At 38.1% G+C, this 21,537-nt stretch overlaps 6 protein-coding genes and 1 pseudogene across 7 annotated transcripts; 4 read left to right on the forward strand and 3 right to left on the reverse strand.

Moving 5' to 3' along the window:
• Positions 1–190: 190 nt before the first annotated feature.
• Positions 191–1,644, reverse strand: GCK72_009135 (uncharacterized protein; the record flags this gene model as incomplete). The annotated part of the gene is made up of 2 exons (XM_003103145.2): positions 191–1,254; positions 1,302–1,644. The coding sequence occupies 2 exons, from the start codon at positions 1,642–1,644 to the stop codon at positions 191–193; spliced, it is 1,407 nt and encodes a 468-aa protein (XP_003103193.2).
• Positions 1,645–4,356: 2,712 nt separating this feature from the next.
• GCK72_009136 (uncharacterized protein) lies at positions 4,357–4,846 on the forward strand (the record flags this gene model as incomplete). Its single annotated transcript, XM_053727235.1, has 2 exons — positions 4,357–4,617; positions 4,664–4,846. 2 exons carry the CDS (start codon positions 4,357–4,359, stop codon positions 4,844–4,846), a joined length of 444 nt encoding a protein of 147 aa, XP_053586812.1.
• A 3,780-nt stretch (positions 4,847–8,626) lies between these two features.
• GCK72_009137 (uncharacterized protein) lies at positions 8,627–10,023 on the forward strand (the record flags this gene model as incomplete). Its single annotated transcript, XM_003103134.2, has 2 exons — positions 8,627–8,945; positions 8,993–10,023. The coding sequence occupies 2 exons, from the start codon at positions 8,627–8,629 to the stop codon at positions 10,021–10,023; spliced, it is 1,350 nt and encodes a 449-aa protein (XP_003103182.2).
• A 572-nt stretch (positions 10,024–10,595) lies between these two features.
• On the reverse strand, positions 10,596–11,568 carry GCK72_009138 (uncharacterized protein; the record flags this gene model as incomplete). Its single annotated transcript, XM_003103105.2, has 4 exons — positions 10,596–10,785; positions 10,837–11,132; positions 11,190–11,359; positions 11,538–11,568. 4 exons carry the CDS (start codon positions 11,566–11,568, stop codon positions 10,596–10,598), a joined length of 687 nt encoding a protein of 228 aa, XP_003103153.2.
• Positions 11,569–12,295: 727 nt separating this feature from the next.
• On the forward strand, positions 12,296–15,532 carry GCK72_009139 (uncharacterized protein; the record flags this gene model as incomplete). Its single annotated transcript, XM_003103102.2, has 9 exons — positions 12,296–12,367; positions 12,421–12,536; positions 12,580–12,972; positions 13,770–13,927; positions 14,236–14,522; positions 14,567–14,781; positions 14,828–14,917; positions 15,007–15,169; positions 15,332–15,532. The coding sequence occupies 9 exons, from the start codon at positions 12,296–12,298 to the stop codon at positions 15,530–15,532; spliced, it is 1,695 nt and encodes a 564-aa protein (XP_003103150.2).
• A 921-nt stretch (positions 15,533–16,453) lies between these two features.
• GCK72_009140 (uncharacterized protein) lies at positions 16,454–17,080 on the reverse strand (the record flags this gene model as incomplete). The annotated part of the gene is made up of 1 exon (XM_003103169.2): positions 16,454–17,080. One exon carries the CDS (start codon positions 17,078–17,080, stop codon positions 16,454–16,456), a length of 627 nt encoding a protein of 208 aa, XP_003103217.2.
• Positions 17,081–19,973: 2,893 nt separating this feature from the next.
• GCK72_009141 lies at positions 19,974–21,299 on the forward strand (annotated as a pseudogene). Its single transcript has 5 exons — positions 19,974–19,977; positions 20,741–20,885; positions 20,930–21,008; positions 21,066–21,203; positions 21,252–21,299. Coding segments are annotated over exons 1-5 (414 nt in total).
• The last annotated feature ends 238 nt before the right edge of the window (positions 21,300–21,537 follow it).

The raw sequence follows: 21,537 nt of genomic DNA on the forward strand, positions 1-21,537 counted from the left end.
CTAACTATAGTACTACAGTAACCGACTGCCAGAATAGATGTCTGTGAGATATCCCAGGAAACTGAAAAAAACGAAGAAAACATTTTTAAATTCACCATTATTTATTTGATAGATAGATAAATTGATAGACAATCAAAATAGGTGATTGGATAGATAATTAGATGGATAGAACAGAAAAATGAACAATTATTCAATTCATTCTTCTAGCAATTTGGCCACCACATCCTAGTCTCAAACCAGGTATCTGGCACCATAGTAGCATTCCCAAGAAATCATGTCCGTATTTCTTTCCCATTGATTTTACGTACTTTTCAAATTTGAGTTGTTTGACCGGATCCTCGTATTCCAACGCCGCAATCGCACCCTTTTCCAGCTCCTTATCGACAACTTTTTTTTCTTCTTTCTTGTTTTCCGCCTTCTTATTTTTCGGCTCTTTCATGACTACTTGTATCTCAGCAGCCGGCTGAGACGTGCACTGAGTATCATTGACTTCCGGCTTAAAGTTTGGATCCATAAGTTCATCGTAAATTGATCTCTCCTTCTTCACTGGACCATTATAAGGTAAATAGAAAATGCGCCTCGATCCTTGTTGTTCCACAGTGACTTTTGGAGGAGAAACGACACTTGGTGGAGACAACTCTCCTTGCTTATCCAGAGTGACTTTAGAGTTGACTACTGGAGTTGGAGCAGAACTCATAATTGGTGGAGCTGGATTCTGATGCCACTCAATCTGACTTGGATGAGGAACCATAAATGGTGGAGTTGAGAATCCTCGACCATTCTTTTGATGTTCAGCAGGCGGTGACTTCTTCGTCTTTCTCTCAAAGCTTTCACATTTCAGAATTCTGAATTTCGCCACTGTTGTCATCGTCTGGAGTCCAGGAGCATTGCGAATCGGTCCGACAGTAGAAGACAATTCTGTCGGGATCATTTGGCATTGTTGGTCTGCAGTGATTTGACCATGGAATACTGCAGTTGGAGCAGAATCCATTCTTGAACCAGTTGAAAATCCCGGAGCACTCTTTTGGTGTTCACCATACGGTGCCTTCTCCGTATTCCTCGCAGAGATTCCAGTTGCCACAATTCTCAATTTTGTCTTAACTGGCAGAAGTCTTTCGATCTGCCGTTGAGGTGGTGCAATTCGCATCGGTCCGACTGTAGAGTTTTGCGTATATGTTCCGAGTCCCGCTGGGAATTGTGTTGGGATCACACGGCACTGCTGATCTGGACCTTGTTGACTTACATTGCGTCGATCTAAATTAGATTAGAATAATTGTATTCATGAGACGAGAATTCCTTACCTTGTGGACGGTTAGAAGTCACTGGAGCTCTATTCGGATATATCTCCGCGTATACTTCCTCACAGAGAGACTTAATTGAGGACACTACTTTAGTTTTCTTTGGGCGCTGGTAGTCGACATGAACACTTGACGGAAAGTCTTTTGATGCTCTCGGTCCAAGCTCAAACCTTTCTACCGGTCCTTCGAAATCTTTGAATCCTCCATCAGCATTCACACGTCCTTTCAAATCCATTGCTGGGAACGTCTTCTTTGGACCATCGAATACGATCTCGCTCATCTCCGGATCTTGCACTTTGAAGGTGCCGAGATACTCGATCTCTTGGGCTTGATCGTTGAGTTGCATTGTTGTTACTTCTGAAATAAAACAAGTCTATAAGGGGATGGAAGTACAAAAAGAAACAGTTTAAAGGCACGGAAAGAAAATCTACAGTGGCGAGAATAAGTCTGGTAAACATATATATACTACCTTATGCTCGTCACTGTAAATGAGAAAGGGAAGACCTGAAGTAATGAGAGGGAATAATAAAATAGTGAATGAGAATATGCTAACTGTCTCGACTAATCCCTAACCGTAACGTACACACAACTGTTACGCCTTTTCGAAAAGTATCTTCTCATTCAGTCAAACTGTCTCCAAATGACAGAGTGACTGCTCATGACCTTACAGGTTGACGAATCACTCGATATTAAGAAGAGAAAAGAGAAAAAAAAAGATGATTATGTACAATCTTGTAACATAGAAAGAAAGACTTATGGAGATTCATTAGCACTTCGTGATAAAAAACAAAAAATGACATCAAGTTATCCCTATGCTGACCTTATAGTAGGTTAATTTCCTGTTTGGAAAATTCGAAAAAAAACTTTGTACTTTTCTCTTCAGGTTATTGAGTTTTTTGTTCCAAAATGTAGTTGAATTGGCTTCTGACATTCTGGATAATGAACCTATTCTCGACCTATTCACAAGGTAGCAAAAAAAGCAAAAAACTATTTTTTGCTATTAGTATAATAGGTCCATAACGTGCTAGAGCTCCAGAAGTCAAAAGTAGTGAAATTTGGGAAAATCATCGTTCTTGGAAATTTTTTTAAAAATTAGTTGAAAATTGTGCCAAACGATGTATCTTAAGTTTTTCTACAAACCGGCAATAAAAACCACACTTTAAGAAAAATAGTTTTCTTTCAAATTTATTTCGCTCAAAATTTGTTGAGAAAAATAAAGGTTTTTTTCAAGTTTTCAAATCAAAATCAGGGAAAATCTATTCTTGAAAAGTTCAGAAGAGTTACTACTTCAAAAACTTATTTTCCTATGTTTGAATAGTTCAACTATCTGTCAAATAAAGTATATTCAAAAAGGATGAGATTCAACTGCAATACAAATAAAAGTACGGAAAAGTACTGACTTATGCTCGCCACTGTAAATGAGAAAGGGTTAGAGAGTGAAAGAAAACAGGAAGTAATGAGAGAGAATAGTGAAATAATGAGTGACTATATGGCATCTCTGTCTCGACTAATCTCTAATTGTCACGTCCTCTTCGGAAACTATCCTCACATTCAGTTCCACTGTCTCCCAGATGACAGAGTGACTGCTCATGACCTTACAGATTAACGTATCACTTGATATTATGAAGAGAAAACAAAAGAGGATTATGTAGAATCTTGGAACATCGAAACAATGAAGAGTCATTAGCATGTCATAATAACAAACATAAAATAACATTAAGTTATTCCTCGAAAGAGTCAGTAGGTCACTGTGAAAAACAAATAAGAAAAGATGATTAAGTAGAAATCTTGGAAAATCGAAAGAAATCACACTGTCCCATCACAGAAAACAAAAACATCAAAAAGTATACTCACCGACAAAAGGAATCGAACCAACAACCCTTTGATCCATAGTCGCCCTTCCACAAGGCTTCCTAATGTGGCTTTCCGGACACCATCACGAAAATTGACGTTATGGGACAGAGAAGACAGAGAAGACTCAAAGTAATACATTTTCAATTGAGAATACCAAAATTGCATGTCTTTTTGCATGGTTCTGTAGCTACATCACGGCGTTATTTTCTCCTGGTTTTGATTGCCCGGAAACGCGGCGGTTGTCACTTGGATGGCTGTTACAGATGCCGTTATAATATACAGTTTTTACGGTAGAGATATCTGGGCCAGAAGTTTTAACTGTGGCTATAAGAATGACGGAAGCTGATGTTATTTATATCGGTTCAGACTTTTGGGACGAGTTACAAATTATCTTAGATTTATTGCTGAAAATGCGACTCTAAATAGTTATGGCTTGTTTCGGGGTGATAGCTTTAATGTTAACTAACAAGATATGAGGAATTGTCATTTGAAAACCAGTAGACCTCAATTTGGTAGTTCTGATTCGGGACGTTTTATAACCAAAACAGTTGGCAACCTTGATATCAGACGTTTCGAAACCATGACATTTTGACACTAAACGTGAAACATTCACTGAAAATCGAGGAATTATTGGTGATTCACTTAAAATGTCCGGCTTCGAAATGCCATGGTTTCGATACGGTTAGTTTTGAAATGTATAGTTTTGAAACGTCTGGGAGCCCTTTTCAATTTTTAAAATTTCAAGTTTAGTGTCGAAATTTCTTCCTTCCTCTACGCCTGGTTTTGATACGTCAATGGCTCAGTTTTAAAATGTCTCTGTTTCATATCCCACGCGTGACAACCAATTCTTTTTGAATCTTTTGAAAAAAAAAACCATTTCCAACGTGAACTTCTCTTTTTTCTTCACCCCACTAACCCCTTAACCCCTTTTCCTGCCCTTATAAAAATCGAGAATCCTGTGAAAATCTTCAGTTCTCGAATTCCTCCGACTAACCAACCAACTCGTCATCATCAACTAACCATGGGACACCTTTCATCAATCGAAGCCCCTCTCTCTGCTCTCATTACCGTAACCTTCCTGGTCAATAATATCTACTCAATAACATATGGAATAGTGGAGTCCAAAGATCGATGTGGATGCCTTGGATACTAGAGGTAAGAAAAGCGTCGGAGGCGCGCCAGATTATTTCCAGTACTTCCAGATATGCTAATGTCAGCTCTCGCCACCATGTCACTTATCGGAATCTGGTCATCTCGACGAGCGTTCGGTGTCTTCACTCTTGTCTTCATGATCCACACATTCTTCTATTCGATTTTCAATCTCTTCCATGTCATGGTCATTGTTGTGAAGTCATTTGAGGATCCGTGTCGGTTTTTTGAATCTTCTGGACGACTTTCGGATAGTGTTTGTCACGTTGTCAGTGGCGTCATTTTGGCCTCAGCAGTGGTTTGGTTGATTGCTACGGTAGGAATGGTTGAGATGGTTTTTTTCTGATCTACCGTTTTTTCAGACCCTCGCCTCGATCGCTGTCTTCTTCCGTCTGACCACTACAGCAGTTTACACGCGAAGCATGGCAACCAGCCGATCAACTGACAACTCGACACCCCAACTAATCAGCAGAAAATCGATTGGATCGGAGAGAGAAGTGGAGGCGCAGACACCGAGAAGAATTATGACGGATATCTTTGTTTGATTATGCACGACATCCTTGATTGGAATTAGGGGAAGAATGCTCTAACTCTAAAAAAGATCTTTGATAGGGGTAAGAAATCCTTTTTTAGTACTGAAAATAAGTGTTTTCACGAGTTGTGAACCAATTATCTGATTTTTCCAAAGATCGGTCAATCACAATTTTCGAAAAAGTTGTGAGCTATCATTTGGTATACAGTTTGACCACATTATATATATCCACTTTCCAGTGATTCGAGTTTGAAGTTTTAAAACTGAAAATGATTAGAAATTGAGGATTTTTAGGTTCTTTGGGAATAAAGTAAGTTATTTGAAAATTCTGATCAATCTAAATTAATAGATTCAAATTTTATGTACATTTGAAGAGTTGTATCAAGTTTTTCATTGCAGTAAACACGGAGTTATTCGCAAGTCTTTAAAACCTACTGTAAAAGCTATAACTTGCGAATAACTCTGTGCTAACTGCTGACAAGGGAACCCCAAGACCATGCAAATGCTTTTTTGGCTGAAATTTCCAGGATAAGTTAAGAATGATCTGAAAAGACATTCCTGAAATTTTTGAAATCTGCCCGACACTTTCAGTTATGAGCTCTCAAAGTTTTGATCTGATTCAACACAGTAAACCTCATTTTCTCGCTCGGAAACAGTTCCAAACCGGCCAAACAAAAACGTAGAAAACTGAGGGCAGAGATATTTTGGGAACTGTTTCCGAGCGAGAAAATGAGGCTTTCTGTTTTAAATCAGAGCAAAAATTTGAGAGCTCATAACTGAAAGTGTCGGGCAGATTTCAAAAATTTCAGGAATTTATTTTCAGATCATTCTTAACTTATCCTGAAAGTTTCAGCCAAAAACGCATTTGCATGGTCTTGGGGTTCCCTTGTCAGCAGTTAGCACTGAGTTATTTGCAAGTTTTATAGCTTTTACAGTAGGTTTTAAAAACTTGCGGATGACTCCGTGCTCACAGAAAAACTTGATAAAACTCTTCAAATGTACATAAAATTTCAATCTAGAATTTAGATTGATCACAATTTTCAAATAACTTACTTTATTCCCAAAGAACCTAGAAATCCTCAATTTCCAACCATTTTCAGTTATAAATCTTCAAACTTGAAGAACTGGAAAGTGGCTATATATAATGTGGTCATACTGTATATCAATCGATAGCTCATTACTTTTTCTACAATTGTAATTGACCGATCTTTGGAAAAAACAAACAATTGGTTCGCAAAACTTGGAAAACTGTATTTTCATCACTAAAAAGAGTTCTTATCTATCTCTGGTCGAGAGAATTAGAGAAAGAGTGATTTTTTTCTTTATTCCATTCCAAGATACCATGTTATGAAATACATAAATGAATGAATAAAAAGTAATGAGTTCTGGAGCTTCTGGATCATTTGACGACTATAGCCACGACTCTTCCCGGAAGTCTGAGTCATAGTTTTGCTAAAACAGTTTTTCTACAGTTTTTCGTTGAGTTATTAATTCAAAAAGTACCTTAAAACAATACTATACAACTTCTCTAATTAGAACTCGGTCTGAGTCAACACTGTTCCAATCCCGTTTAAAACAAGAGCTGATTTTGTTCGGTGGAAAATGACCATCTTCGAGGGAGTGTCACAGTATCACTTCTCGACCCAATAATAAAATTTGCGTAGTAATTGTAAAACAATTGTAGAGCTTCCATTTTGTAGTTGATACTTTTTTTTGTACAAAACCGTCCTTGAAAGTTACAGACCTTCACAATCAATTCCATCAATTTAAAACGTTTACTATGGCGATTTCAGTGGGAAATTAATTTCAAAAATGAATCCCTGTTTCAGATTTACAAGTCATATTAATTACTGTATCTACCAGTAAAATCGTGACAAATTGCTAATTTACAACTGAAAACTGTTAACGATCTTAATGACTCTATACAGTACTGGCCATAACGATTGCGACACTTGCAGTTTTTAGTTGAAAATGGTCAACTTTGAGAGGCTGGCACGGCCTCCCTGATAGTGTCACAATATTGATTTTTTATGGAGTGTATAGATCACAGATAGAGGTTCATTTTTGCAGTTGACAACTTTTTGTACTAATGCACCTGTAGAAGTTACAGGCCGTCTATGTAAAAAACTCATAAATTTCTCCTTTCAGCACTGAAACAGGGAGGTCGTGTCACAGTCACAAAGTTGACCATTTTCAACTAAAAACTGCACGTGTCGCATTTTTTATGGCCAGTAATGTATATAGTTTCTGTCATTTTTATACCCTCAGCTAAAATATCTGACCCAGATACCGTAGTCTACACATGATCTCAGCCTTTCACATATCAAAAGTCTACAGTACGACACCACATACCGTTTGAATTCTCAATCAATCTAACTTTCAAGGTTCCAAGATTGTACATAATCATCTTTTGTTTTCTCTTCTAACTATCGAGTGATTCGTCAATCTGTAAGGTCATGAGAAGGTGTACTGTCACACTGTCCCCTGAACATCACCATAAATCTTTCTCTCGATGTTCCAAGATTCTATCTGCTCCTCTTTTGTTATTTGTTTTATCTTCTTCCAGGTTAACGGAAGGCAGTCACACTGTCCCCTGAGCATCTTTACAACCCTCCTAAATATGTGAAGATACTTCTCATTTTCCCTTCCTCATTTACAGTGACGAGCGTCCCTCGAGTATTTTTACTATCGCCGCACATGAGAATCAAATTAAGGAATTTTCGGGCCATAGTTTCTTCTTTGACTTCGGGACGTTTTAAAACTGAGCCATTTGGCAACCTCGACGTTTTGAAACCCATTTATTTCGACACTAATCTTAAAACAAAAATACTTTCTTTACTTACCCTTTCTCACTTAAAGTGGTGAGCATAACATTGCAAACATTTATTTATATGAAAATTAATGCTGAATGTTCATGAGAATTCATTAGTTTTCTTTTGCTTCGAAATATATACTGGCAACAAAAACCACATTTTTTAGAAAAAAGAATTTTTCAGATTTATTTCACTCAAAAAATTGTATTCCCAATTTTTCCTCAGTTTTCAATATATTTTGGTTATGAAACAAACAAGTCTCACGTTTCATTATTTGAGCATTTCGTAAATTGTTTTTTGAAAGACATGTTCGCTTCATACCCAAAAATTTTATAAAATTACATCTTTTAATACAATTTTCGATAAATTTTTATGAACATGATGATCTTCCCAATTTCACTGCGTTTGACTTCTGGAGCTCTAGCACGGTGTCCAGGGTATCAGAAGCCCATTTAACATAGTTTTTAGTTTATAGGAATGTTTGGCAACTTTTTGAAACGAACAGTTTTTTTTCGAATTTCAAATCAAGAAAGCAGCTTATAGAGTCATCCTAGGGATGTTATTTCATATTTATTATCATACAGTCCTAATGACTCTTTCTTTCAATGTTCCAAGATTCTACATAATCATCTTTTGTTTTCTCTTCATAATATCGAGTGATTCGTCAACCTGTAAGGTCATGAGCAGTCACAGTGTCATCTGAGCGTCTTTACGACACGCCCAAATATGTGAAGACGGTTTTCGAAGAGGGCGTGACAGTTAGGGATTAGTCGAGACAGTTAGCATATACTCATTCATTCTCTCTCATTCCTTCCTTCCTGTCTACCATTTCTCATTTACTCTTTCTCACTGAAATACACATGAAAGTACGGATTGGTACTGACTAATGCTCGCCACTGTAGATTTTCTCTTACTGTCTTCATTCATACTGTTCCCCCTTGTTCTCCCCTCATTGACGTGTTTTTTCAGAAGCAACAACAATGCAACTTAACCATCAACCCCAGGAGATCGAGTATCTCGGCACCATCAAAGAGATTGTGTTCGAAGGTCCGAAGAGGACGTTTTCAGGTGTGGACTTGAAGGGACGTCTGAATGGAGGATTCAAAGAATTCGAAGGACCAACAGTAAAAAGGCTGCAGTTTGGACCGGGATCATCAAGAGACTTTCCGCCAAGAGTTGATTTTGGCATCCACATCTCAAAAGAAACTTATGCAATGTCTTCATATCAGTCTCCACTTGTGGAAAAATTCATGGCAATGTATCCGAATAGAGCTCCAGTGGCTTTCAACCGTCCACAAGGTAAGGAATTCTCGTCTCATGAATACAATAATTCTAATCTAGTTTAGATCTATCCAGTCTTCGTCAACAAGCTCCAGATCAGCAGTGCCAAGTGATCCCAACACAATTCCCGGCGGTTCTCGGAACATATAAGAAAAACTCCTGTACAGTCGGACCGATTCGAGTTGCACATCCTCAACGGCAGATCGGAAGACGTCAGCCAGTTATTCGGAAATTGAGAATTGTGACAACTGGAATCTCTGCAATGATGCTTCCGACACAATTGCCCTCGTTGGTAAAACCCGGAATTTCCAACTCTTCCACTGTCGGAACAATTTGGAATGCTCCTCAACTCCAGACGGTACCAATAGATCCAAAGTTTAGAATTGTGAAAGGACCACTTATTGCGAGAAAGACGAAGAAGACACCGCCTCGTGAACATCAAAAGAATATTAGAAGACTCTCAACTCCAGCAATTATGAATTCAGCTCCAGCTCCCAATCAGAACTTTGTTCAAAAACATCCATTGTCAGGCGTCGTTCCTCATCCACATCAAATTCAGTCGGATCAGAATTCAGCTACACTAGTAATGTCGTCTGCTCCAACTGTCCAGCAGGCACCTCAACATCAGCCGAACGATTTTGATGACTTCGAGCCAGAGGAGGAAGCATTGAAACTTTTCTATAATCAAGTTGAAAAAGAAGCTCCGAAAAAGATAATCTATACATCGCCGGAGTATCTCGGTCCAGTGAAAGTGGAGATATCGGCTTACGATGAACTCTTCGATCCAAGTTTCAAGCCAGAAGCCAAGGAAACTCAGTGCACGTCTGCGCCTGCTGCTGAGAAACAAGCTATCATGAAAGAGCCGAAGAATAAGAAGATGGAAAACAAGAAAGAAGAAAAGAAAGCTGTCGAGGAGGAACTGGAAAAAGGTCCAATTGCGGCGTTGGAATACGAGGATCCAGTGGATCAACTCGAATTCGAAAACTACGTAAAATCGATACAAGAGGAACATGGAGATGATTTCTTGGGAATGCTTCTGTTTGACGCGATTCGTGGTTTGAGACTCGACGTCAATGGCCAAATTGCTAGAAAATAATATTGAATAATTGTTGATTTTTCTGTTGATCCATCTATCCAATTACCTATTTTAATTGTCTATCAATTTATCTTTCTATCAAATAAATAATGGTGAATTTATGTTCTTCATTTTTTCAGTTTCCAGGGATATCCTGTGTTCTTCATTTTTTCAGTTTCCAGGGATATCCCACAGACCTCTATTCTGATTGACGACTCCGAAACTTCCTTAATACGAGGGACTGCAATTGTGTTCAGATTTCTACACAAGTAATTTCAGATTTTGATATAATTGTTCGTCAAATTATCAGACGTTTCCATTCTACCCTACATATGTACTTTTACACTATTTTTTGCACATTTAGTCACCAGCCATCTTCCATGTTCGATCTTCCAAAGTACTTGATCGGTTGCTCCAATTATGCTCTCAGACAGCTTCTCATGATCAGCATTAACTCCTTAATCTAGCCGCGACATTACTTTTTTCAAATTTTTGTAGCGGAAAAGAGAGAGATGTGACTTGACAAGTTCAAGTTATTAGGTCCATTTAAAACACCCGTTTTGATTTACTTTGTTTCATATTCTTACTGAAATTCATAGATGAAAAGTTATAAGGATTGCAGACAAACAAGTGATAAGTGAGCTCAGACAGAAAATGTTCTCGTTAGCAGACGTCTCCATTTCAGATCTCGGAGGAGCAATGCACAATCCTTTATCGTTTTTTCCACGGGAACACTGTGAACCAGGCGGATTACGTTTCAAATCGGATGCGGAGAAAGTGCCACTGAAATCAATCAATTATGTTCTTATTCGAAAATTTCTTGCTGGAACTTACCGATAGCCTAATATAATTGTATTATTTATTGGCATTTGAGATGTTTTGGCCCAAATTTGGATGGGTCTATTACATTCAGTTGTGAGGTTGCAGAATATGAAAGCTGTTTGAAGAGGGTGAAAATAATCTTGAAAATTGTTGTAGTCAAAGCTTGTTGGAGCGTTTCGACTCCAATCATACCAAATCCGCTGACTCTCATCTGTATAGTATTGCGCAAGGCGAAAATTGTGCGAATGTTTCAAATCTTCACATGTTTTAATCCGTTTCGCATCTTCTTCCAGTCCATGATCGTATTTCTGAATTAAAATAAAGTCTTAAGATCAACTTCTTTCATTTCTGAAATTACAACTAACCAACTCATGCATATTAGCTATTTGGCGTTCCTCAGCTATAAGGCGACGCTGTTCGTTGTACCATTCAAGGTTCGTTCGTATTTTTAACTCTCCAGGTTTTGGTTTAGTGAGAGCTAGGTATTCTTGTTCGGTAAGGCATCTCTCAATGACGGCAGCGCGGCAGCAGAGTGCTGAAAAAAGGAAATTCGAGTCGAAATTATTCAAAAATTGAAAGAGTTATCAAGCTGCGAGCCTCTACCGTAACCCTAATGGTCGCAGTTATCAGTAGAGCAACATTTAAAAAAAAAGGAAACCGTATGGGAAGAATTGTTATTTTTTGTTATTTTTTTCTGGGCCAATGACACTTACCACTAAACAGCAACACTAGAAGTGCTCTCATTTCGAATCAATCACGAGATCACTTTTTTCAAAAATAAAGACAAAAATATGACTTTGAACAAAGAAATCGATATCTAACAATCAATCTGAAAGTTTTTTTGAGCCTCACACGTGTACATTATGAGTAAAAGTTAAAAAATAAAAAAATAATTTCAGTGATTCAGCGTGTAAAATGAACGCAAAAATAATGACGAGGGGCCACTGGCGGGAGGCGGTTGATAACGGGTAAATTGTCCCCCGGATGGTATCCCTACTCGTCGTGCACGTGAAAGGAATTTTTTTTTAAATTTTCATGAAATATTGTAAAAATGATTCGACGATATGTTGCTCTCGGAGATGAGTACATTTCCCGATAGTTGTCAAGGACCCAAAATTCTGATAAATCATCAAACATATTCACAGTTTTGAGGAAAGTTAAAAAAGTTTCAGTTCGTTCAATCACTTTTTGGTGATTTCTACAGAAATAAATAACATTTGGGTCTGTTTGTCCAGATATTCACTTACAACCAACGATCAAAAACTGACTCAACCAATTCTCGAACTTTCCCCTCTCTTTCTGTTCTCCTTCTTCTCCTGTGGTTTCACTCTTCTTCATTTTCTTCTCCTTATCACCCAATTCGTCGGTCTTTCATCAAATGTACAGTCATTAATTATCTTATCACTAAACCAACTCCCTCACCACTAACAGATACATTTTTCACTTTTTGTGCTCCTCACCCGCCAGAAACATGCGCCGCTTTTTGGCACTACTATTACTACTCTCCATTGTAGAGGCCAGCAGAAGAAGTCGGTTGTTTCAGGTAAGTTCTTTAGACCTGAGGATTTCGAACCCCATAATCTAAGAATCTTTCAGAAACTTCACAAGGCATCCAACTATGATGCGGCACCATCAAATGTGGAGACCGTCTGGTATAGAAACATGAGATTGGACCATTTCACATGGGGAGACACTAGAACTTTTGATATGAGGTACATAAATTAAAGATGCACGAACGACGCTCCCCGATTTCAGAGTAATGTGGAACAACACTTTCTACAAACCGGGCGGTCCAATCTTCTTCTACACTGGAAACGAGGGAGGTCTCGAATCATTCGTCACTGCTACTGGTATCATGTTCGACTTGGCTCCAATGTACAATGCATCCATCATCTTCGCCGAGCACAGATTCTACGGACAGACTCAACCATTTGGAAATAATTCTTATGCTACTCTGGCTAATGTCGGATACTTGACCAGTGAACAAGCATTGGCTGACTATGCCGAGTTGTTGACTGAGCTGAAAAGACAACCGAATCAATTCAATTTGACATTCCAGAAGGATACTCAGATCATTTCATTCGGTGGAAGTTACGGAGGAATGTTGTCGGCATGGTTCAGACAGAAGTATCCACATATTGTCAAGGGGTGAGTGAATGTATAAACCCGTACGGTTGCCTTCAGCACAGGCATTTACCATATTTACAAACAGCGCCAAAACCCACGGTCAGCGCGTAACTTGCTTGAAATTTGTTGTTATGAGCTCTATGTCTGTGACCAACTACATGACATAGTATGAACAATCGTTAATGTGCAAGTCCCAAAAAAACCCGGAAACTGTCTGAGAAGAGATTCACCATCAGGTTCATAGTTGGCCACAAACAAAAAGTCGCCGAGAGATACATGTCGGTATACTTTTTAGCTATTAACATTGAGCTTTCAGAGAGTTCAACATTTGAATTGAAAGAGGACCGTTCGCATGTATGACAGTTCAGGCGACTCTGCGTCTCTCACTTTATTACGCTATTTTTTGTCTCTTAGCTTAACTGGCTCCTAGTCAGTCTGATAATCTAAATACCTAAGTTCCCTACCCATGATGAGTCCCGGAATTCCTTCTTTTTTCCCTACAATTAGTTCACCACAAACTCACAAAACGCGTTTTAGTGTCTTCTTATCATTTCGTGAGTTAATAAATTGATGAGACATCTTTAAGACTCTTAATCATCTTCTAAACTAACTTGATTCATCACAAATTAATAAATCAAATGCGTCATAAAGTTTCGAAATTGTGTGCCTTGAACACTTAAGAGAATCATATCTTGAAATAATATTTGGCCACAAAATGATCACTGATAAAATTAGCATTATGATTTACCAATGTTTAGGTAAATAGTTAGAACACAAGGTGATTCACGAAGTGCTTATTTGTGACTGATTATTTTCAGAGCATGGGCTGGCTCCGCCCCTTTGATCTACATGCATGACGGAGGTGTTGATCCAGGAGCATTTGATAATATCACATCAAGAACTTATGTGGATAACGGATGTAATCGATTTATTTTGGCGAATGTTTGGAATGCAGTTCTCAATCTTTCGAATACTGGTAGGGTTCCCTGATTCCCACTTCCCCTTGTCAAGGCCCGGCTCGGCAAGGTCCGAAGGCATCTTCGAAAAATGAACCAATTTTTTTGAAATTTTTTCAATTTTTCATCGAAAATGTGATCATTTTTGATACTTAACCAGAACTTCTTCTAATTCTCATTCAAAGTCGAAAATATGACTTCATCCCTAAAAAATTCAAAATTTTGAATTTTGAATTTTGGCGAAAATTACCCGCACTTTCTTGTCAGCAAAATTATGGCCCGGCAGGGACCTTGACAAATATTACTTTCTCTAATATTCTGTTTTCAGACGCCGGAAGACAGTGGCTTAACAACAACGCAGTTTTCACCCTCGACCCAAGAACTCCAATCAGAAATCAGACAGACGGATGGAATTTGAATGCTTACTTGAGAGAAGCCATCGAATACATGGCTATGGTTGATTATCCATACCCAACCGGGTTCCTGGAGCCACTTCCAGCATGGCCGGTTGCCATGGCATGTGGATATATGAATGCCACTGGAACCACTTTCAGTGATCAGCAATTGGTGACAATGGTGGCTAATGCTGCTAATATTTATTATAATTATAACAAAGTGGGTTAGCGCGTTGTCAGATCCTTCATAACCTTCATATTTAGGACCCCAATTTCAAATACTGTATTGACTACTCTGTGTGCGGAGATCAAGGAACCGGAGGACTCGGAGGCGATCAACTCGGATGGCCATGGCAAGAGTGCTCAGAGATCATCATGGCAATGTGTGCACGTGGAGGATCAAATGATGTGTTCTGGAGTGAATGTGGAGCCAATATTTATGATATTTTGAAACAAGAATGTGTGAGCATTTTTGGAAGGTGAGAAGGGTGGTTGAGGAATAAAACTTTTAAATGAAATTCTTAGCATGGGATGGACCCCATCGAACTGGAATATCGACGCTGTGAAGACACTCTATGGTTATGATCTCTCAGGATCGAGCAACTTGATCTTGACGTAAGTTTTGTCAGGGGGAAAAGTGTCTAGAGAATTTCTGGTGCTGACGCATTTTCAGTGACAACGACCCATTAACTCTTTTGTTTCAGCCAGGGACATCTTGACCCCTGGTCCGGCGGTGGTTACAAAGTCGACCAAAACAATGCTGCCCGTGGAATCTATGTTCTTGAAATTCCCGGATCTGCTCATCATTTGGATCTTCGTCAGCCAAATACTTGTGACCCGAATACTGTCACTAATGCTAGATTCCAGGTAAAGTGACTTCAGATCTCATGGAACTTAATTTTAATAAGTCAGTGAAGACAGTCGAAAAAAGTTGGGTCAACCCCTAATGAGCACAGCTCAAATCTTAACTAGTAGAATAAGAAGTCGGCACAAATTAGAATCATTCGAACACTTATCCACTGTTTCCAGATCATCCAAATCCTGAACTGTTGGGTGAACCCCAACTGCAACGATGTGCCAACAATAACCCCACTCCCAACCATCTCCATCCCAGTCACCGAATGCAAAGACGTCGTCGGAGGGTACCCATGGGGACAGACTCTCAAACAAGGAGCATTCTCAAACTCATTGATTGTTTCTGTTCTCGCTATGGTTTATGCATTGTTCTAGTCATTTTTATTCCTTTCAAATGAAATTAATTAATTCTTAAATAGTATTAGTTGCTCGACATGCACACAAAACTTTATTTCGGAAAAAATTTCAGAAATATATTTTATTAGACGACGAGAAGAATTTCTAATGATATGAACTGAAAAATTGCACGAAGAGGAGCGATTTTTGGCACTTTGAGGTCTCATAATTCGCTTCAGAATGATTTTCGGACATGGCTCCAAGAAAACAAGAAAATTTTCTCTTTTCCCTGGCTTTTTGAGAAAAAAGAAAAACAAAAGACACAAAAAAGAGAGAAAAGGAAATTTGCTCAGCGATCTGATCAGTCACGTGGGAAAAGTGGCCGTCTATTAGAGTTGGAGGGTAAGGATTATTCGTCAAGGCACAGAATAAGAAGATCTCTATAATTACTTGTACAAGAAAGGTTGCCAATATTATGGATGTGTTGAAAACCAGAAAAAAACTATGGGAGACATAAAAATGGAAAAGAAAGGGTGAAACGGAACAAAAAAAGCAGTAAGAATCACAAGAAACATGTGAATGAAATAATTAATTATTTTTTAGACCATAGCTAGATGATCTAGGTAATAACGGTTCGCGAACACTTATCAGGGGGTGTTAAAGTTTTTTAAGTTTCTACAAAATGGTCTCGTAGCGGAAAACAAGATTTGCAGTTCTTTTCATAGCTCAAAAAGCTCAAAAACACGGCGTTTGATCTTTTCCAACTAGAAGACCATTCCCCGAAATCTCCAATACAGTAAATTCGCCTTTAACACCCCCTGGCAAGAGTTCGGGAACCGATAATAAAGAACCTGTCTGTCTATTAGAATACAGAAAGTGAGACGACAAAATTTTGGGGGAACATAGTAACAATTGATGCTTAATTTCAAGAGTAGGAAGATTTCAAGTGAAATCGATAACTCATTTAAAGTAGTCATGATCACCCATGTAAATGTCCTCCAGCTCTTCGCTCATTAGCACTCCCTGCTCGTCGGCGTCGACGTCCATATCTTCTTCATCACCTTCGACGGCATCTTCAATGGTATCTTCAATGGCGTCCTTGATGGCATCTTCACCAACAAAATCACCAAAATCCTCCTGAAGATCCTCAACGTCTCCAAGTACTCCATCTTCCTCATCCCTGTTTTCCGTGATTCCTTCTTCATGCTCCTCGCCTTCCCCTGTGCCATGATAACCGGGAATCACTTCTCTCTCGTCCCAATATATCATTTCTTCAACCTCAACTTCGTCTACTTCTCTTCCGAATCTCTCGATATCCTTCTCCTTTTTCTTTCTTATCTTTTCAATTCTCCGAGCCTTTTGCTCCGCAGAAAACTTAACATTTCGATGAGGTTTTGGATCCGATGGATTGAAGTCCTCATCAGAACTGACGTCACTCTTCTCTGGATCACCCGGATGGTAATCGTTATCGAATGGGTTCGGGTGTCCGGTGTTCAAGCGGTGGCGGTAGACTTTGAGTGGGTAGGTCTGGAAAATTAGTTGTTGATTTGGTTTGTTAGGGTGGAGGGGCCTACTATGGACTAACATGGAATTGAGTCACTACAACTGAAATCTCATTGATGGGCAGCGTCAAATTAGGACGATAAAAGGACAAGACAAGGGAACGATGTCATTCTGTGCTCATTAAAACACATTCTCTGTGAAACTCGAGCATAATACTGTTACCACTGTACAGAAAAAAGTCAAACCGGTTCTTATAGGCTAGTATTATGCATACCGGGTACCCAGACAACCCCATAACCCATAAACCCCAAAAACCCATAAAAACCGGTTTGACTTTTTCTGTACATCGCCTTGCTCGAGTTTAAAAGAAAGTGTGGCTTAAGAATAAGTTAGGTCATTTTCATTCAAAAAATTATCAAATCAAAGTTTTATAAGACACCAAGGGATTTCATCATGTAAAAATGATACACTTTTAATCTCGCTCAACTATTTTCCACAGGATACAGATCTATGTTTAGAAAATCCACACCTATCTACTGGATAGCTTTGAACTGATGTTAAAAGTCCCACAAAGTTAATTTTTAATAAATCATACAGATCAAAAGTAGAGCTTCATTTTTGTAGTTGACAACTTTTTTGTACGGGCTTTCCCTAACAATTGTAATCGGCAAGGTACAATTTCTCCCTCAAATCGTCCCATTTCAGTACAAAGTAGTGAAACTTTAAAACTGTCCTTCGAAATGACTATAATTCTCCAAGGAATATCCGTCAATTACAAAAATTTTTGATCTAAATAATTTATTAAAAATGCACTGTGCCGGAGAATCAATTATACCAAGACAAATGTGGAGATTTTCAGCTGAAACGATCAAAAATGAATGTGTATCTTATTGCACGGTAACGTTCCTAGTCAGTGTAAATAAATGACGAAGTCAGTTTAAACTGATAGTCATTTATACTATTCACGTCAACTAGTCGAAAGGAAATGATTATCGATATAGTCATAATCATTTTAGAAATGACGAAAACGATATTCGATTCAGCTGTTTCGTCAAAACTTTTAAAAAATGGTCGAAATAGTACAAACGTAAATAGCCGAAACGTGAGTATTCAGAGTAGGAAAAAGGAAGAATTTCAGAAATTTTTCAAAATGAAAACTCATTTTCTCAGTCATTTACGTCGTTTTAATAATTGTTTTTTATCGGAATTAATCATTTACGTCGTTTCGATAGTTGTTTTTTCATTTCCGATAGTCAAATTACACTGTGTTTTTTAAATTATGATATTTTGATTATCATTTTACGTCATTAATCGCATGACGAAAAATGACTAACAAATGATTAGGAACTCTATTGCACGGTACTGTACCACGTTTCGCAACCACTTAATTTAAACCTTCAAAATTTTCAGAGATGCTGACAATCTGAGAAAGCTTGTGAAACCAATACAACAGAAAATATGATAAAATAGGATTAACCTAGAACTTCATAGTTGCGAAACGTCATAGTTGCAAAATTGACAGTTTCAAAATGTCCCGATGTTTCGGAAGTTGGGCTCTTTATGATTTAACGGGGGTTTTAAGAATAGACGGGGGTTTTAAGAATAGACGGGGGTTTTAAGAATAGACGGGGGTTTTTGACAAGTTCTATTTACTGATACTAAAAAACCCCAAAATGGTCAGAAATGACTACAGTCCCTCCAGTATACATTTTTTTCAGGCCCATACTCCAAGACTACAACGGATTGAGGGTACAATGACTCTTAGGGTACCATGACTCAGAGGGTACTATACTTTTAGGGTACAACGAGTAAGTTGCTCTTAGGGTACAACGAGTAAGTTGCTCTTAGGGTACAACAGATTATTGACTCAAAGGGTTCAACGAAATTTTTGATCACAACTGAACTTTGTAAAGTTTCAATATTCAAAATGTATGATTTTTTGTGGGGAGTCGACTCTATATTGAGTGCTTTTTAACGGCGGACCTTCATTCCGATAGAAGTCCTTTATCACAAATATGAAAATATGAGCTCCATCCACCTTTTCACAGTTTCATATTTGATCATTGTTAGTGGACACTCGCTATGAGTTATGCGCAAGTGGCGGCCGACATTTACGGGGTTCCGCCAGCCGCTATGTTTTACGTGCAAAAGGCGGAGTGGACGACACTTAGCATATAAGAGACGAAAAAGAAACAAAAAGGTGTGTGAGAGCGGGAAAAAGATATTGAAAGTGTTTCCTGCTATACTGAATTTTTCAATTAATTTTGAAAAATTACAAAATCAGAGGTGATTTTTTTTTGTTTCAGAATTTTAACTACACGGACTGAAGTCAAAGTTTCAGGACATCAGCGCGTCAATTATAGATATGCTTTCCAGTACCCTCTTCTTAAATGAAAGTTAGAAAATATTTAAGAATCATATTATTTAGTCGAAAACAGTTAATTTTGTTCATCTGACATCAGCATCACGTTTTCTACAATCAAGTCGACTGATTGGTGGACGTTATTCATTAGTTCTGCCCGACAACCCTATCGCGTAATTGTCAATCATAACGTCAATCGTTTCAAATGATTGAAATGAGTGCTCTTGGTAAATGCTCTGACTGTCTGCGTCTGCTTTGAATTTTTTCCGATTAGTTGCTCCGCACTAACTTTAGTATTTGTATACCAAGATGACTATGTGAGCTGTTGTCAACCCTTTTTTTCTGATTATTTTAAAATTCGAATTATTGATTCATATATTTTATTTACTAGTTTTTATGGATTCTGTGAATCTCTCGATTGGAATGCATTTAGAAGAGGTAAGCCCTATTAAAGATTTTTGCACATTGTTGACTTGTATTTGGAAACGGTAATAAAATTCGCGACGATTTAAGTACATATACGTTATTTTTCCCATAGTATTTATTTATTTTAGACTTAAAAGTCACAAATGCAGGTCTAGCAACATGTTTTGATATCAAAGAAACTTTTTGTTGATGTGTAAGTCTGAGGAAACTTATGTCAACACTTTCCTTTCTACAGTGAAGAAGGCCCCACCTGACCACTAATCAATTATCGGGGTGCTTCAGCGCTAACGACTTTTGAATATTGACAATCTGGACACTCCTTTTTCCTTGATAGCCGGAAGTCTCTGATTTCACTCTGTTCGCAAATTGAACGTCATGAAATACTGATAAAATATACATTTTTGGGTAGGAAATGTTGTGTTCGAGCGTTTTCACTCGTGCAAAAAAGAGAAGAAGAGAGGGCAGCTTATCGGATTGAGGGAGTGGGAGAAATCAAAAAGACAGTACTCTCTCTTTTTCTCTCTCCCTCCTATCTGATAAACAAAAAGAAACATAACTTAACCTAGGAGTTGGAGACGCAGAGAAAGTTTTTGAAACAACACAGTTCACTGTTCCATTATCAACAAATTTACGGTAGTACAGTATCCCATCAGTAACTATGATTTTTGAAATCGGCTCGTTAAGAGCTTTTCCGGAAGTACACTCAAGTTTTAGAGAAACTCTCTATGAACAAATGTTTTAGGTGTGAACATTTTTTTAAACTGACTCCATCTTTTTCGAGTTAATTTCTAAAAAAGTTCAAGTTAATTGCTAAAATCTCAGTCACAAAATCAGTTTTATGCCCTTCTCAAATGGAATGTATTTTGACTGCCTCACATGAGTTCAGGTTGTATATTCACAGTTTCTACATTTAGGCATTTGAGTCAGTTGTCACTGTGCCTGTCATTTGCACCCAGAAACTGATTACGCCTGTCTCGCAACGAAAGACATCGTGAAAAAGACTGCGGAACAAATCGTTGAGGAATTTTTCCCACCAAGTTATGATGAAACTGCACCACGCCTTGTAGGCTGTAGCCAAATTTTGAAGATCTGTCCTGACGAGTGAGTCATTACTTGCACTATTATTTTTTCAACGAACATTTCAGATCGTTAAATGGGACGGAACTCGCACCAACAGAGTGGTCTTGCTCGACGTGCTCAACAGTGTTGAGTACTTTTCTGAAAGTAAGCATTTAAACTCACTACGTCATTCCTTTTCTTATTTATTAATTGATTTTTCAGGTTGCTCAAACCCCAATTCAAAAGCTGAATGAGAATGCAGCCAGTTTTTTTTGCAAAAAGCAGGATAACATCTGCAAACAATCTTTTTCTGTTGTTACATCTCTAATGGGACTATTAAACGATATCTTCAAAGACCCGGTTTGTTCTCACTGCATCCAGTATAATGTATATCTTCAACATTTACAGAGTATCATCAACGAAGTTTGCGAAAAAATGATGGGATGTGTCAAGTGAATGGACTTTCAACTTTATTCTGTTCTTTTTTTAAATTGGAATTCCAGAAATGTCAATAAATGTTAAGCGAATCAATGTTTCCGGTGAATACACGCAAAATGAAAGGCAAATCAAAGCTATATCTTGTATCAAAAATCACGTTAAAAAGCATTATTCCTCCCCATTCGAGTCGGGACAAGAGGTGTTCCTGTTTCAGTATCAATCGAATGAAAAAACATATAGACCTTCGCCCATGGTA

Source organism: Caenorhabditis remanei, chromosome III (assembly GCF_010183535.1).
Source record: "Caenorhabditis remanei strain PX506 chromosome III, whole genome shotgun sequence".
NCBI lineage: Eukaryota > Metazoa > Nematoda > Chromadorea > Rhabditida > Rhabditidae > Caenorhabditis > Caenorhabditis remanei.